At 37.1% G+C, this 15,770-nt stretch overlaps 1 protein-coding gene across 1 annotated transcript in view; it reads right to left on the reverse strand.

Annotated features, from left to right (window-relative positions):
• LOC101629338 (probable small intestine urate exporter) overlaps positions 1-4,099 on the reverse strand; it is a 37,612-nt gene extending 33,513 nt beyond the window's left edge. The window contains exons 1-2 of the mRNA XM_012732928.1: positions 4,021-4,099; positions 1,188-1,295 (exon numbers count right to left, since the gene is read on the reverse strand). Of these exons, the coding sequence (XP_012588382.1) occupies positions 1,188-1,295; positions 4,021-4,099 (187 nt within the window). The remainder of the gene's footprint in view (positions 1-1,187; positions 1,296-4,020) is intronic.
• Positions 4,100-15,770: the final 11,671 nt, after the last annotated feature.

The raw sequence follows: 15,770 nt of genomic DNA on the forward strand, positions 1-15,770 counted from the left end.
CCTAACACATTGCGCCACCAGGGAGGGCCCGTGACATATTATTTTTTAAAAGAAGTGGCAATTAGATGAGAGAGAGGACAGAGGTGACATGCATGAGATGGTGTAAAGGAAAAGCTCGTTCCCTCTGAGAACATCTGGATAAAATATGAGCAGAAACAGTTAATGTGGTTTCTCTACCTGTCAACTTAAGAGTCAGCAAAGATAAACTTGTTTTCTCAAAATTCTGCTCTGCAATTTTTCCTTTATCTGAAATAATGTTGCTACCTTCCTGTCCTACATAGCAGTCAAGGACTTTTTAAAAAGATTTATTTATTTATTTATTTATTTATTTATATAGAACTGGGGTACAGGCCAGAGGTGCAAGGGCAGTGAGAGGATTCACCAGAGACAGAATGGGAAGCAGAACAGGCAGAGTGAGGAAGTACACTGCTGAGGGGAGCAGTGGGTGAGACAGGAGAGATCTGCCGCACCATGTGGGTCACCTGCAGGGGCTCAGGATGGAACTTGCACTGAAGTGGCTGTGGCTAGCTTGCAGTGCTGCACTTTAATCCATTGCACAACCAGAGAGGTCCCTCAAAGACTTTTTTTATAAAACAACTATATAAATTCATGCCATTCACAGCAACATGGGTGGAGCTGGAATTGATTATGCTCATCTCTTATAGGATGAACTTAAGAGAACCCAATGAAGAGATGGGGGGGGAGAGGATTTTTATTACAATACAAAACACAACAAAACAATCCAAAAACAAATAGACAAGTAAAAACCAGAAAGATCCTACAGAGGAGGGGGGCAGAGAAGGGTCAGAAAGAAGGAGGAATGTGGGGAGCTATGGGGATGACAGGAGGGGGGAACGGGAAGAAAATACTGTTATAAAGTGAATAATAATGTAAATATATGAAAAAAATTTTAAAAGAGTTTAAAAAGAAAGGAAAAGTAATTGATATTCATGGACCTCATCCTATTCATGGAATATTTATAACTATATAAAACTCAATGTCAGTGTCCACAGAATAAAGTTTTATTAATATTATCACACTCATTAAAAAAACAACTAGTTTTCAGTAAAATGCGTTTTAACTGTCTTGAATTATTAGCAATGGTGCTAGGAAAAACATGCTATCAATAGATCATCAAATGGTAAGTCAGAGATCCTGTTTCACCCACAGCCAGCACGTGTTCTTACCTCTCCTGAAGGTCTGTTCTTGAGCCATGTTCAAGACGCTCTCATCAGCAACAGTGTACTGATTGCCTTCTGCAGACATGTGTCTCTCTGCCCAGGACTGGCATTCACCTGGTGGAGGAAGAGTGCAAAGTCAGAGAGAGCTGGGAGGAAGTGCCATATCATAAATGACATTGCTTCACATCTCCTAAGAATTAGGGGATTTGTTTGTGTGTGGTAAAAGTGCTCGGTTAGGATTCAGAAGACTTGGGTTTTATCCTGACTATAACTAGCCAGTTGTGTGGCTGTTGAAAGGTCCTCCCAGTTACCCTGGGTACTATTAGTCTCTGCTTCTCTAAAATGAGGATCTGGCCTGGATGACTTAGATGAATTAAAATTTTCTTTCCAGTCCATATTTCCATGTCTCTCATGTGATAATAGTATCAGGAGGATATCAAAACCAATAGACTTCTTTGAAATTTCTTCTTTAACAAAATTTTTGAGTGACCAATGATTTATAATACAACACTCTTGGGGAGTACAATTTCGCATGCTCATTTCTGTATAAGCCTCACCTTGCCTACCATCAAAACACATCTGTATGTTTACATACAGATAATAAAATTATCTCAAAAATTCTCTATTATAACTATCTAGATATAGAAGTATAGTAAACATCATCTTTATTGAAATGACTTATAACATTATATAGCTTTCAGGTATATATCATCATACATCAACATTTACCTATACTATACTGTCATCATCATTAAAAATAACTTTAAACGTGTTTTAAATGTATTTCCAGTGATTTGAAAACCCTAAGAGTGGAGAGGAGACATCAATTTCAGCGATGCAGGGGCTTGAGATTTAGACCCCAGAGGGGGTGTGAAGGTTGAAGCCTAAACCCATTAGAACCAGAAAAATTAAAGGGGATCAAAACCAAATTAAGGATCAAAACAACAGAGAAGCAGGGACAATTTTCACCTATATTGTCCCTAACTCTGTTCTGAGAATAAGCACACCCCCCTGAAAATTGCAAAACTCTTCACTATATGACAGGGAACTGTGACTGAAATCATACTGACTTCATTGTCTGAGAAAATAAAATGTCTTTAGCTAATAAAGTGAACTAAGAATTGGGTCCAGGTTCTTACCTTAACCCCAGAGAGGAAACCCTTTGGTTACCAAATTCTTCCTCCATTAAATACTCCATAAAGCATCACATTTCCGTGTGTGTTACTTTCTCCAATACTTAGGCTCAATGGAAAGAGTTGGTATTTTTAGGTTAATTTGACCTTTTGAGTCCTGACAAAAATCTTTCTTGGCAGGATGCAGCCTTTACATTTATTGGCTCACCATGGCTTTGCTTAGTGCTTTCTTATTTTTTTTTTAAAATGCTTCACACTTTAAAAAGTCACACATATGAATCTTAAGCTGAAGGACATCTAGTCCAGTTCCAATTTAGGGGTGATATAAACCTCAAAAATAAAGTTTAAAATTACTACTTCATCTCCGGATGATCAAAAACATTCAGATTCTCTCTGTAGCTTTCCTTTCTAGTGGTTTTATTCCTTTGAGTTCTGGAACTCTTGTTTCTTTTAAGAAAAGGGTATTGTTTACCTCTTTTTCAGAGTTATCTCAGCAGGAAAAGGTTTTTTTTTTTAATTATTTTTTTTTTTAGCCTACCTTCGGACAGCAAATTTAGGTTCTTTCTCTGGGGACCATGCCCTTCCCATCATCTTAAATGCAGAAAACTTATGGGAAAATGGAAAACTCACCTGATGTACGTAGAATGTATGGTTCAGATTTCTTTCACATATAAATTTCTCTAAGCTCTTCAACATTGTTTTATGCCAAGTAGTAAATGATTACCTAAAACTCTTATCATTATGTTACAAAAGAGTAAGAATTTATTGGTTCAATGGTTTAATATTAACTTCTGTTTCATTGGTAGGCAATTTCAAGAAATCTTTTCCATTCTGAAATCTCAGCTGAGACCATTCACATCTTCCACAATCTTCCAGTCAACATCAACTTGCCTTTTTATAGGATCCTGTTGCCCTGTGTCCCCTATAAACATCACTGTCACCTTCTGGGTTATGTTATTCTTCAAAACTGTGTGTATATTGACCTTTTCAAGACCTCTCTCCATCATTCTCCTATTAAACAGACCTAAGCTCATCACAGAGTGAACTCATGTATTTGGGTGGATTCAAATGATTCAGTGGTTTTGATTAGTGCTATTTTTACTATGGTTATTAGTGATTTTACCCTGAAAGTGAACACCCTGTAATTCTGCTTCCTCACCTTCAATTCTCTATTTGGACACGACACCTTGGCAAAGCTGCACCTAGTTCCATACTGCACATCCAGTGGTTCCGCTAGGCTCTGTCTGGCAAGGTGTGACATCTCCCACCACTCTCTCTCAATGCCTTACTCTCCCAATTGTCACACACCAGTCAGCCTCATTTCCCCATCTGAAATTTAGCACCTTCTGAATACTTTTTTGCTGAACCTTCATCTTGTCTCTAACCTCTAGTGTTGGGTATCCCAGTCTTTGTCCTTGATCTTCTATCCTACCTAAATTTACCCACAAGATAATCCCATAACGTCTACTTTCTTACATGCACTTCCTTTGACTATAACAAGTTCCAAATTTTACCCCTTCAGTCATCTTCACTTCTCATTGAATATGCAGGAGCTAGCTCAGGAAATCCTAACCCGCCCCTCAACCCCCATAGATCCACTCCTGATGAAGGTTCCCCATCATAGTTAATGACAGCACCGTTTCACAGTTAATCTTGCCTAAAACCTCAGAATCTTTCCTAATTCTACATCGTGTTTCACTACTCACCATCCCTTCCTCTAAAATGTTGCATCAGTTCACTATCAAACCTTTCTTCAGCACTACTACTATTTTTCATTCCCTCCATTTCTAATGTAATCATCTATCACCAGGATAAATAAAATAGACTCTGACCTCTCCTACTCTTTCTACTCTCTCTCTTTCCATCCCTCTTCACATAGTAGACAGAATGCTTAAAATGTGATTAATAAAAACAGTATTTACTGGTTTAATGTCTTTCAATGTCTCACTACTAAAATTAGGGCAAATGCACCAAATTCACTTTTCTTAATATGCTTCCTATCCTAAGTGACTTGGTCATGTTCAGCTTGTTGACTTCAGCACCCACCAATTCCATTCTCTTCCTGAATTATAGCTAGTTCTGCCTTCTCAAGAAGCTTTTTCCTACTTCAAGGCCTTTACACTTTACAGTTCCTCATGCCAAGATGCCTAAATCCCCAGTGTGACTGCAAGTTTTCACAATGTTATTAAATATTGAAACATAAAACTAAACATGACAAGAATCCTATAATATGCTGTTTAGTAATAAATGAAAAAGATCATTTAACAAAATACTTGAAGAATGCAACTCCAACAACAAATTTCAAGTGGTATCTTCAAAGCATGAGTGTGGTTATGCAAACTGCATAGAAGTCATGGAAAAGACCCTTAAGAGGTCAAAAAAGTGAACAGTAGCAGAAGGATTGAGCAAAAGTAAAGGTCAGAGCAAGGAACATGACCTACATTTCTTTTACTTTTATTAAAATATAAAATCAAAATTTCTCCATCCTAGCTTCTCTTCCTACCACCATGGTATAAAAGCAAAAACCTCCTAGTAACTACAGGTTTTCTGGCCAATGTACCATTTTTAAAAAGTAGGCCTGAACCTCATCAGCTTTTTAAATTGTTGTTCTTTTCTGCCATGATTGTGAATGTGATTTGGTATCACCACAATGTGAAGACAATGAGATAGATTACAGAATGAAACAGAATAGAGTAATAGGGGCAGTATTAGTCAGGGTAGTTTAAATTAAAATGACACTAGAAAAGAAATTTCTAAAGTACTGTGTGTGTGTATGTGTGTGTGTTGCCGAAGTGAGCACTACATATATGTGTGTGTGTGTGTATATATATATATATATATATACACCCATATGCATATAAACACATACATATATACATATGCATACATATATGTATATGTATACGTGTGTGTGTGTGTTTGTGTATCTCAAATGCTTTCTTTTATTCTCCATCTGCCAGTCCTCCCACACCACCAGCAACTCCTGGAGGGGAGCTTATACTTACACCAGGTGCCTTCCAATTTATTTAGGCACCTCAGTTTTTTTCAGATACAGGCCAAGAGACTCTCCTTGATGTTCCTGTCCATGGAAGCCAAAGAGTCATGTTTTCCTGGGATCCCTAGGGCTGTGACAACAAGAAAGACAGATCTTGATTATCTGACTATCACCCTGAATTCACTGAACAGATAGCACATTAAAACATTCCCAGTTTGTATGTAAAAGAGACCTACTGACTAGTCTTGGGACTTTGACCTAAGGAGCAGGCTTGGTTTGACACATATCTGAGGGATAGCCTCTTGGTTCTCTTCCTCTGATTTTCATCACTCCAGTACTGCAAAAAGAAGCTTATAAGCCTCATCTGAAGCCCCAGATTTTGCAATATGTTGCCGAGGACATATTACCTAGCCTGGTGGTCAGCAGGGCTTACTTTTATAGTTCCACTGTAAACGATATATTTGCATACTTTAAGAGCTGCTGCCTGAATTAATTTTATATGGTTTAAAAGAATTAATTTTATATGGTTTAACTTCATTCTTTTAAATATGATTTTGGGGACTCCCTAGTGGCACATGGGGTTAAGCGCAGCACTATGAAGCTATCTGTAGCCACCTCAGGTGAGTTTGATTTGTGGCCAGGAAGCTGACTCACATGGCACAGCAGACCTCTCCAGACTCGCCCCCTCATCAGTGTATTTCAGACAATCTTCCTATTCTTTCTGCTCCCCAGTCTGTCTCTGGTGAAATCTCTCACCGCTACCCCCCCAACCCACACACACCCCTTGGCCTGTACCCCAGGTCTTTTTAAATAAATAAAGATGGCTGCCCAACTTTCTCAGCACTAAGTTTTTAATATATTGCCCAAAAAGGCAAGTTTTTTATAAAAAGGGGGAGAAGATAAAGGACACTTGCATGGACACAAGATGGCAGACAGAGCTGCTCTTCAAAGGGACAAGAGGGGCCTGTGTATTCCCAGGTGGGCAGCCTTGCAAAGGGAGAGGCTGGGTGACAAGAAACAGCGCATAGACACAGGCCACAGGAGAGAGCCCACTGCCGCTTTGCAAAGGGAGAAGGTAGGCAGTGAGATGTGCCTGTACTGGCAGAGGCGGGCAGAAGGGCTACCGCCCAGCACTGTTTTTGAAGAGCTTTTCTTTCAAGGTGTTGAATGAGATCCCCTCTTTAGGGCATCCTTTATTTTGTGGTGTTATCTTTATCACAATAGCAAAACAACTGTGCTTTGTTCCTTCACATGCTCAAACTAGACACTATTAAAATAAATTAGCCATTTGGACAATCACAAGGCATTGAGACCCAACAGCCAAGTTGAAGGATCAAGTGTATCTTCCATATGAAGTCACTCCTTCAGGAATGGTAGAGATGGTTCCTTCATCAGACACATAGAAAACAAGCACACATGGTTAAGCAAAGGAGCCAGAGGAGTATGCTGCAAATAAAAGAACAAAATAAAACCTGAGAAAAATAATCCCAATGAAAGGGAGATAAATAATCTGATCAGAACTGAAAGTCAAGGCTCAGCAACTAGAAGAATAGATGGTCACAAGTGAACTTCAACGAAGTAGAAAATACAAGAAAAGATAGAGCAAGACAGTACAATAACTAAACTGAAAAATAGACTAGAGGGATTCAACAACAGACTAGATTAAATAGAAAGGATCAGCGAACTGGTAGGCAGGGCGGTGCAACTCACCCAATGAGTGTGGTAAAATAAACTTAAAATAGTTTTCAAAAGTGAAGATAGTTTAAGAGAGTTATAAAACATCAAGCAGACTAATATTTGTACCATACTATTACAATAGTATGTTATTCAAGATTTCTGAATAGCAAAAGAGGCTAACATTAAGAAAAATCAATAGTTTTATGACATGTTATAAAATCTGACTCCACACTCAGTTTAGAATGAAGTCTGATAAGTTATAATTACACTATAGCCACTATGATTTTATTACAGGTATTAAACATTTATAGGCTACTGCATTATATATTTTGGCTTATTTTCAAATCATCATCTTTTATGTTTATTATCTCCCTCTGAAGCAAGTAGATTTTTATTTACATAAATCTAAAACTATTTATATGTTAACCTTTTGAAAGTTGATGGCTATTATATAAAAATTACAAGTCAAGTTTTTAATATTCTAATAATAAACTTCTATATATTCTTTTGATCTTTGTCTGAAGAGACATAGGACAGAGTAAAATGAATTTCTATGGAGATGAATAATTTAAAAAGAGAATGAGTTGAACTCTAGTCTCTTGGTAATGTTGGTGATGAATTGGAAGGAAGACCTTAACACCTTTTAATTTTTTTTTGCTGGTATTATAAACCCCATATTACAGACTTACCAATATCAAAATACCCTATGCTTCTTGAGAGAGCATTACTGACTAGATACTTGAAGAATTATGTGCAGATATCCTTTGCGCTTATTCCCCCATCAAGAAATTATGCTGAAAAGTGAAAGATTACAGACTTCCATTTCTTCTAAATCCAAGCAGCTAATTTGTCTTTCTCTTCAGATCATTGAAATGCAAGCCTTAAAACAAAATTTTCCCACCCAATCACTATTATTACAGACATTTGTCTTCCTCTTTCCCCTGAGGATATTTCCCAAGATCCCTGGTGGATCCATGAAACCTCAGATAATACCAAACCCGATATACATTGTTTTTTCCTATACATGCATATGATGATAGATTTAATTCATGAAGTAAACAATTAGAGATTAACAATAGCACAATAATTATAATTTCTTAAAAGTATGTGAATGTGATCACTCTCTCACTCAAATTATTTAGTAATGTAATATTTTCAGACTGCAGTTGACTACAAGTAACTGAAACCTCTCAAAGGAAAGTTGCAGCAAATAAGGGGTGTGGGGTGGGGGGTGGGGAGGAGAGGGAGAGGGCGTTGCATTTATTCTTTTGTCCCAAGTACTACAGTGTTATCACAATAGCAGAACTGTACTTTGTTCCTTCATACTAAATAACTTCAGGAAATGCCTTATCAAGAATACCAAGGTTCCTGGAAAATCCTGCTGGATCAGCGGCTTTACCTACCTGCAGCAGGTGCAAAGGTAGATTCACCCCCATACATGCATCCTCCACAACCACTGGCATCATGAGTTCCTTTGCTGGTGAAATGCTTTAGGAGGCTCCTGTCTTCAGTCAAAGATTCTTTTTAGACTACTATGAATTTATAAAACAAAAGTCATGATAATTTAAAAGTATCTCCATTTTAATTTGACTGTTTCCCATTACATAACTGTAAGTACATGCACTATCTATTATAACCTGATCTCCAAAGTGACCTATTACAATTCCTGCCACATTGCATTCTATTGATCATACAATACAATGTGGTAGTGACAACACAGGAATAATGGGGTGCCATCCTCGAAGCTGCTTACCACACCGGGAATATAATTAAGTTATCCAAATATGTTTCATAGAGTTAGCCATGGTTCAATTCAAGGCTCAGTCATTGTCTCCAATATTCTACAACACACATGTGGAGTTGACAAGCACTCTTTTTAGCAAGTTTCTGACTCTAGTGACAATAACAACATTGTTTCACTTACTGAAGATCATAGTGAGTATACTACTGGGAGTATTCAACAAAAATTTTTTACAAGTCATTGCTTTATTCTGTTTATAAGAATTTTTGTCTTGAAGTAACTAGAGTGATGCATTTTTTGGTGCCTTGTTTTTATCAATATGTTTTATTAATATTGACTTACTCAGTTGGTGAATCACCTTTATGAACCCTATAATGCAAACAAGGACTCCAGTACTCCATTCATCAGACCCAAGTATTTTCAAAGCAAGTGGCTTTCTAGGGTGAGAGTTGTATTTAACTATGATTTCCATGTCTATATACTGGACCATTTCTTTTCATTTAATAAAACATGTTGTAGTGCTTTTGGTTGAATATATTATGTGCAGATGTAGTCAACACTCAGGAAAGTTAAATACAGTTTTTTTCTACTTTAAGTAATGCTCTAAAGAAACAGACCAATAAATGTCCCCACAGTGCCCCTGTGCTTTAGAACCTTTCAGAAAGAAAACTAGGAAATTGGGAGTCCTTTCTGGAAAGAGGGCAGATCAGGGCTTGTTACATTCATGATTGCTATCCAATACATCTGAAATAGAAAGATCTGGGACCTCAGAAAAGCATCTGCTTAGAATAGCCTGAAATGGGAAAGATGAGCAAACTCTAAATCCTTTCTCATTAGTGCAAAGAAGGTGAATTCTTCTTAGATCTAGCTTTGCTTTCCTCAAGAAACATGTTGCAATTTGAGACCCAAGAGCAAGTGAATGTGAAAATTATCATCCTCTATACATGTATTTTTGGAGATCTGATTTTATAGATAGGGATGTGGTGGTAAAATGTTTTAACAACTCTCTAAGAGAAAAATAGACATACATATATGCCTACATACCTACCTACCTACATTCATGCTTATCAAATCCATTATAGTGCTACAGGGTTAATGCAAAAAAAAAAAGTTCACTGTTTATATAGTTTTAGAAATAATTTTTAAGCTAAAATCTACAACTTCAGGCCCTCCTTGGTGGTGCAATGGGTTAAAGCACAGCATTAAGAAGCTTAAGCCACTTTCGCATGAGTTCGATCCCTGCCTGCCCCAGAGGTGACCACATGGCGTGGCAGACCTCTCCTGACCCGCCTGCTGCTCCCCTCAGCAGAGTACTTCATCAGTCTGCCTGTTCTGCTCCCCACTCTGTCTCTGGTGAATCCTCTCACCCTCCACATCTCTGGCCTGTACCCCAGTTCTGTATGAATAAATCTTTGCAAAAAAAAAATCTACAACTTCAAAAGAATTGCAATTTCGATTTTTATGACTACACTGCCAGCAATACTGTCACAAAATCAAACTGTGGGTCCTGTCAACTGGTGAGGACAGTGTCTACCATTGGGAGATATGAGCTCACACAGAGGGCAGTGTGAGGAGCAGTGAACATGCCCAGAGACTGCCTCCACACAGCTGATGATAGCATTTCAGTATTTTTCATTCATCAACTGGCCAACCCTGAATGGCTCACATATGGATTGATATCTGTGTTCCAAGCGAGTGCAATTTTACAAAAATAATCTTAAATCCTTTCATTCTGTTACTCTGGCACAAAATACTTTTAGTACAATAAACTTGTATATATTTAGATCTGTTCTTGGCTTAATATTTAGTTTAATGTCAATTATTACTGGGACCCTGATATATCAACTGGTCAAAAAATTTAAAGTATGTACATATCAGGCAGGTCAAACAGCCTTTGCCATTTTAATTTTTTTTAATTGCTTAATATTAGCTGTTGATTCTATCAAATGTTTACCATTATTGGGACATTATGAAAAATACCTACTACAATATTTAAGTTATAGTAGATTGCAAATGATCTACTTGGGGGAAGTTGAAGTAGATGCATGTGGCGTACAATCTCACAAAAAGAGAATAGCGGAAGATCCAGAGAATAGGATACTATTGTTCAGTTTTCTTAACTGACTATCGCAATTTGCTTCATATAAAAGGTAACATTTATTTTCTGAGTGTGATTTCTTTATTCATTGCATTTTCTTAAAAGTTTTGGTTGGACATAATAATCAACATGGTACTGGAACAAGAACAGACACATAGATGAGATGATTCGAATAGAAAACCCAGATATAAACCCACAGGTATATGGGCAGCTAATCTTTGACAAAGGAGCTAAGAAGATACAATGGAACAAAGAAAGTTTGTTCAACAAATGATGCTGGGAAAACTGGGTCTCTACATGCAAAAAAAAAAAAAAAATGAAACTAGATCGCTACCTTGCACCATACACAAAAATCAACTCGAAGTGGATTAAAGACCTAGACATGAGGACGGAAACCATAAATATACCTGGAAGCAAATATGAGTGAAACACTACACTACATGACATACACCTCAGTAACATCTTTGAAGATACAGCACCCAACGCAATGATAGTGAAAGAAAGGATAAATAGATGAGACTACATCAAGTCAAAGAGCTTTTGTACAGCAAAAGAGACATTACAAAAACCAGACATTCCACTGACTGGGAAAAAATTTTCTCACACAATACTAGTGGTAAAGGGTTGATCACAAAGATATACAAAGAATGATGAAACTCAACAAAAATAAACAACCCCATCAAAAAATGGGCAGAAGAGCTAAAAAGACATTTCTCCAAAAAGGAAATGCAGATGATCAACAAGCATATCAAAAGATGTTTAACATCACTTGTAATAAGGGAGATGCAAATTAAAACCACAATGAGATACCACCTTACATCAGTGAGAATGGCACATCTTAAAACAACTAGCAAACAATGTTGGCGAGGATGTGGACAAAAAGGAACTCTCCTGCACTGCTGATAAGAATGCAAACTTGTATAACCACTATAGAAAACTGTTTGGAGCCTTATCAAACTGCTAAAAATGGAGCTTCCACATGACCCAGCAATCCCACTCCTAGGTATCTACCCAAGAGACACAAAAACACTGATTCAAAAAGACAACTGCACCCCCATATTTATTGCTGCTTTATTTTCAATCAGAAGAACATGGAATCAACCTAAATGCCCAAAAGTTGATGACTGGATTAAAAAGAGGTGGACATATACATATGGAATATCACTCGGCAATCAAAAAGATAAACTCATGCCTTTTACACAACATGGATGGAGCTGGAGGGATCATGCTTAGTGAAATAAGCCAGAAAGCAGAGGAAAAATACTGGATGGTTTCACTCACAGCAGGAGCAGAAAGGACCAGGGGGAAATAATAATAATGATGAACAACTATGTACCAGAGACATTTTACAGGAGTGGAGAGGGGAATGGGGTTAAACATGGGGAGTGCACAGGACTATGGTGATGGCACATGGGTGAATTGGTGATGGGAAGTCCACAGGAATTACAACTGAGATGGAAAAAAGGACAAAATGGTGTAAAAATAAACTATTATAATAAAGTAAAAAAAAAGTTTGGCTGGGATATAGGACAGATTTCTTAAATGAAAAAAGCAATGGCTTAGTTCTTGTGTTGGGATACTTTGTGAGTTGATTCTTGGCTTTTCAATTGATTTCCTTGAAATTATAAATGTTAAAAAGAAAACAAAATTATATTATTATGTTATTGATTGCTATTAGTTATTCTCTTATCTTGTTATTAATTCCATTTTGTTTTTCTCCTCCATGTCCATTTGTCCTCAAAGGAATTTCCAGGACAAACTTGAGTTAAAAATAGCATTCCCTTCTTCTTTGTGACTTTGCAGGCAGACTCTAACTTTCCTCTTAAATAATAAATTGGTGGTTAGTTAAATAGGTAATTTTGTTATGTTAACAAACTGCCTTTCTATTCTTTTGAGTCTGAAAATTAAAAAACAAGACTGTAAATTCTGTTAATGATTCATCAATATATCATATATTTTAATACTGAATGCAGAGTTCCATTCTTGGCATTAAATTCAGTCAAAAAAAGTCAAAAACAAGGAAGTTGAAGAGTCTGGGATGAGATTGATATGACAATTAAACATTAATTACATTTAGATCTAAATATCTTAGCATCAGGGATACAACAAGAAACTCACTTTTGTAAGTTGTGACACTAATAAAAATAAATCATAGATATGAGTCCCCTGAGTGAATAGTGTTCTCCTCCATCTTTCAGACCCATGGCTCTGCTGGGTATTAGGTCAGATGTCTACCCTATATCTGATAGGACAATTATTGAAATGAAAACCCTTATGTTGAAATAAGCCTGATCTGAGGAATTAACCAAAATGCAATTGTACCTTTATCTCCTACCCCACACTAGCTACAAATGATTAAAGATACTTAAAATTAGAGAGTAATTGCACAAGTGATACACTGAAGTGCTTGAGTGCAAACTGCTGGCCTGAGCCCAGTCCTCCACAAATAACATAGTGTGTTCTCCCAAAACAAGGTCATTCTCCTACAGAACTACAAAGCAAACATCATTGTCATGGAATTAATATCACCATTAATTTCCAAGCCCACTTACATTCACAGTCATACCAATAAGGTCCATTTGGGCAAAGGATTTAGTCTAAATATGCATTTAGACATTCATGTTCCATTTAGTTGTTATGTCATTTTAGTTTTCTTAACTGTGGGATTGTTTCTCAGCCTTTCCTTGATTTCCAAGATGTGATTTCAAAGTACAGGCTATGTATTTTTTATAGGCTGTCCCTCAACTGGGGTTTCTCCAATATTTCTACATGATTAGAGAATAGACCATAGTGGGGCCTCTGCATACTTCTAGGGCTTCTCCTACGACTTCCCAGCAGTCATGTGATAGTGAAGTGGACCATTCTAGAGGATGTTAATTCCTTTCACCTGATGGTAGTCTGTCAGATTTGCCCTTTGCAAAGTTATCCCTATTCACATTGAAAATGCACTATGAAACACACTATTTCTCAACTACAGAATAGTCTATGGTAAGGTACTTTGAGAATGTGGATGTACTCCAATTCACATGAGACTTCCGATTAATTCAATTATTTAATTCAGGGTCGACTGTTGGCTTCTTTTCTAGCACAACCTATCGTTCCAGCTTGTCTTGTACATGCCTTAGCCAAGCACAAGTGTCAACTATCTCTTGAATAAGAATTGTTTCCTTAAATTCCAAGAATCATATTTGAAGATAAGATCTCAGCCCTGTATGTATTAAGGTGTTGGGGTCTCTCTAGTCTGAGTCCCTTCAGAAGGACAAAGTTGGGGGTTACATATCGATACATCCATTTTCTATTTATACACCTGTCCCTCTATCTACTTATTCTAGCACCAATGAATTTACAGGAGTAGCCACTTACCCACCCGACGCCATGTGATTTATTCCATTTTTTATCAATATGTATAACTGCCCTTTTTCTAGTGGTGAGGTTTTTTGGCTAAAGATTTTGACTTTAATATTAACTACTTAACAGAAACAAAGTTTCCCTTAACATAGTGAGTAAAATTCAATTTGGTTTGAAAGTATCATCAGATATCACATTTCTTGCTGTCTCGTCCTCTGAGAGTTTTATGCCCATGAAACTCGGTGGGCCCACCTAGCACTAACTCATCAGTTAATTTGTGTAAAAAGCAAGTAAGCTCTTCTTTTAAGCAGTGGAAGAGCTTAGGGGTCAGTGTTTCTGGGTTGTGTTTCGTGTCTCTTTTGGCCTTAATTAAACTGGCTATTCAATAACTTCCGTGACTTTGCCCTCACGCTTTCCCTGATAACATTCAAACAAAGTTGCTCAGGAGATTGAGGGAAAGGGCAGAAATTTCATTTCCCTTTTGAACCAGCTCAGCAACAAAAAAAATAAATAAAAGTGAAAGTATGATTTCCTCCCTACATAACATGTTTTGTTATCAGGTAGCAAGGATCCATTTCCAGTTAGGTCATTGAAATATTCATTTCAACACGTAGTCCTGTGAATCAACTAACATTTGAGTATGAGATTCCTGCCATTTTGCCTGCTAGGACAGAGTGGCAGGCAGAACACACTCTGCAGGGAAAAAGGTATGACTAATTTCTTACTTTGTGCTTTATTGAAGAGACATTGGTTTAAAGCATATAGATTTCAGGAGTACAAAATTATAAATCAACAACTGCATATACAACATTATGCTCATCACTGAAACTATATGTTCATCTTTCTCCATATAATTGGCCCCTTTAACTAGATAGAACATCCCCAATTCTTCCTTCCCTTCCAGTAGCCACTAATTTATAATGTAAAGGAATATTTTTGTTTTATTCAGTTCACTCCTGTTTATCACAGGAGAGTAAAATTATATGGTGTTTGTCTATCTATTAATAATTTCTACCTACTACAATAAGTATAATAATGTTATTCACTCCACCCATGCTGTTGTAAATAGCAGGGTTTATCTTTTGTATAGCTTCATATTATCCATTTGTCTATATATAACACACCTTTAGTACACCATAAAACACTATCATCCATGAGAAATGTCAAGGTTCTTAGAAGCACTAGTAAGAAGCTCAAGGGACAAAGACCAAATATTTTAACAAAAGACATTTCTCCCATGTCTCAGGAAATTACATGATTTTTTTTTTTAGGAGCTCTGTACCAGGAACTGGGGACAGAAAAATAAACAGGTGTTTCTGACTTTCACAGTAACACATAAAAATTCAGACACTTATCCTTTCAACTATTGATCGGTAAAAAGACTGACCTTTTGCCTGTTCCTCTCTGAAAAGTCTTGGAGCAAACCCACCACATTACCCAGCCTAGGACTCTTAGAAGATACTGTAAATAAATCAATTGAAACTGAATGGTAATCAGCTCATCAAGCCTGAAAAGAAAATGTCCCTGAAACCATGAAAAGTGCAACTAAGTCATAGGCTGTTAGGTATCACTGGGTTTCCAGCGAAGTCGTTGATGC

This window comes from Condylura cristata, unplaced genomic scaffold, assembly GCF_000260355.1.
Source record: "Condylura cristata isolate star-nosed mole 26May11 unplaced genomic scaffold, ConCri1.0 scaffold00037, whole genome shotgun sequence".
NCBI lineage: Eukaryota > Metazoa > Chordata > Mammalia > Eulipotyphla > Talpidae > Condylura > Condylura cristata.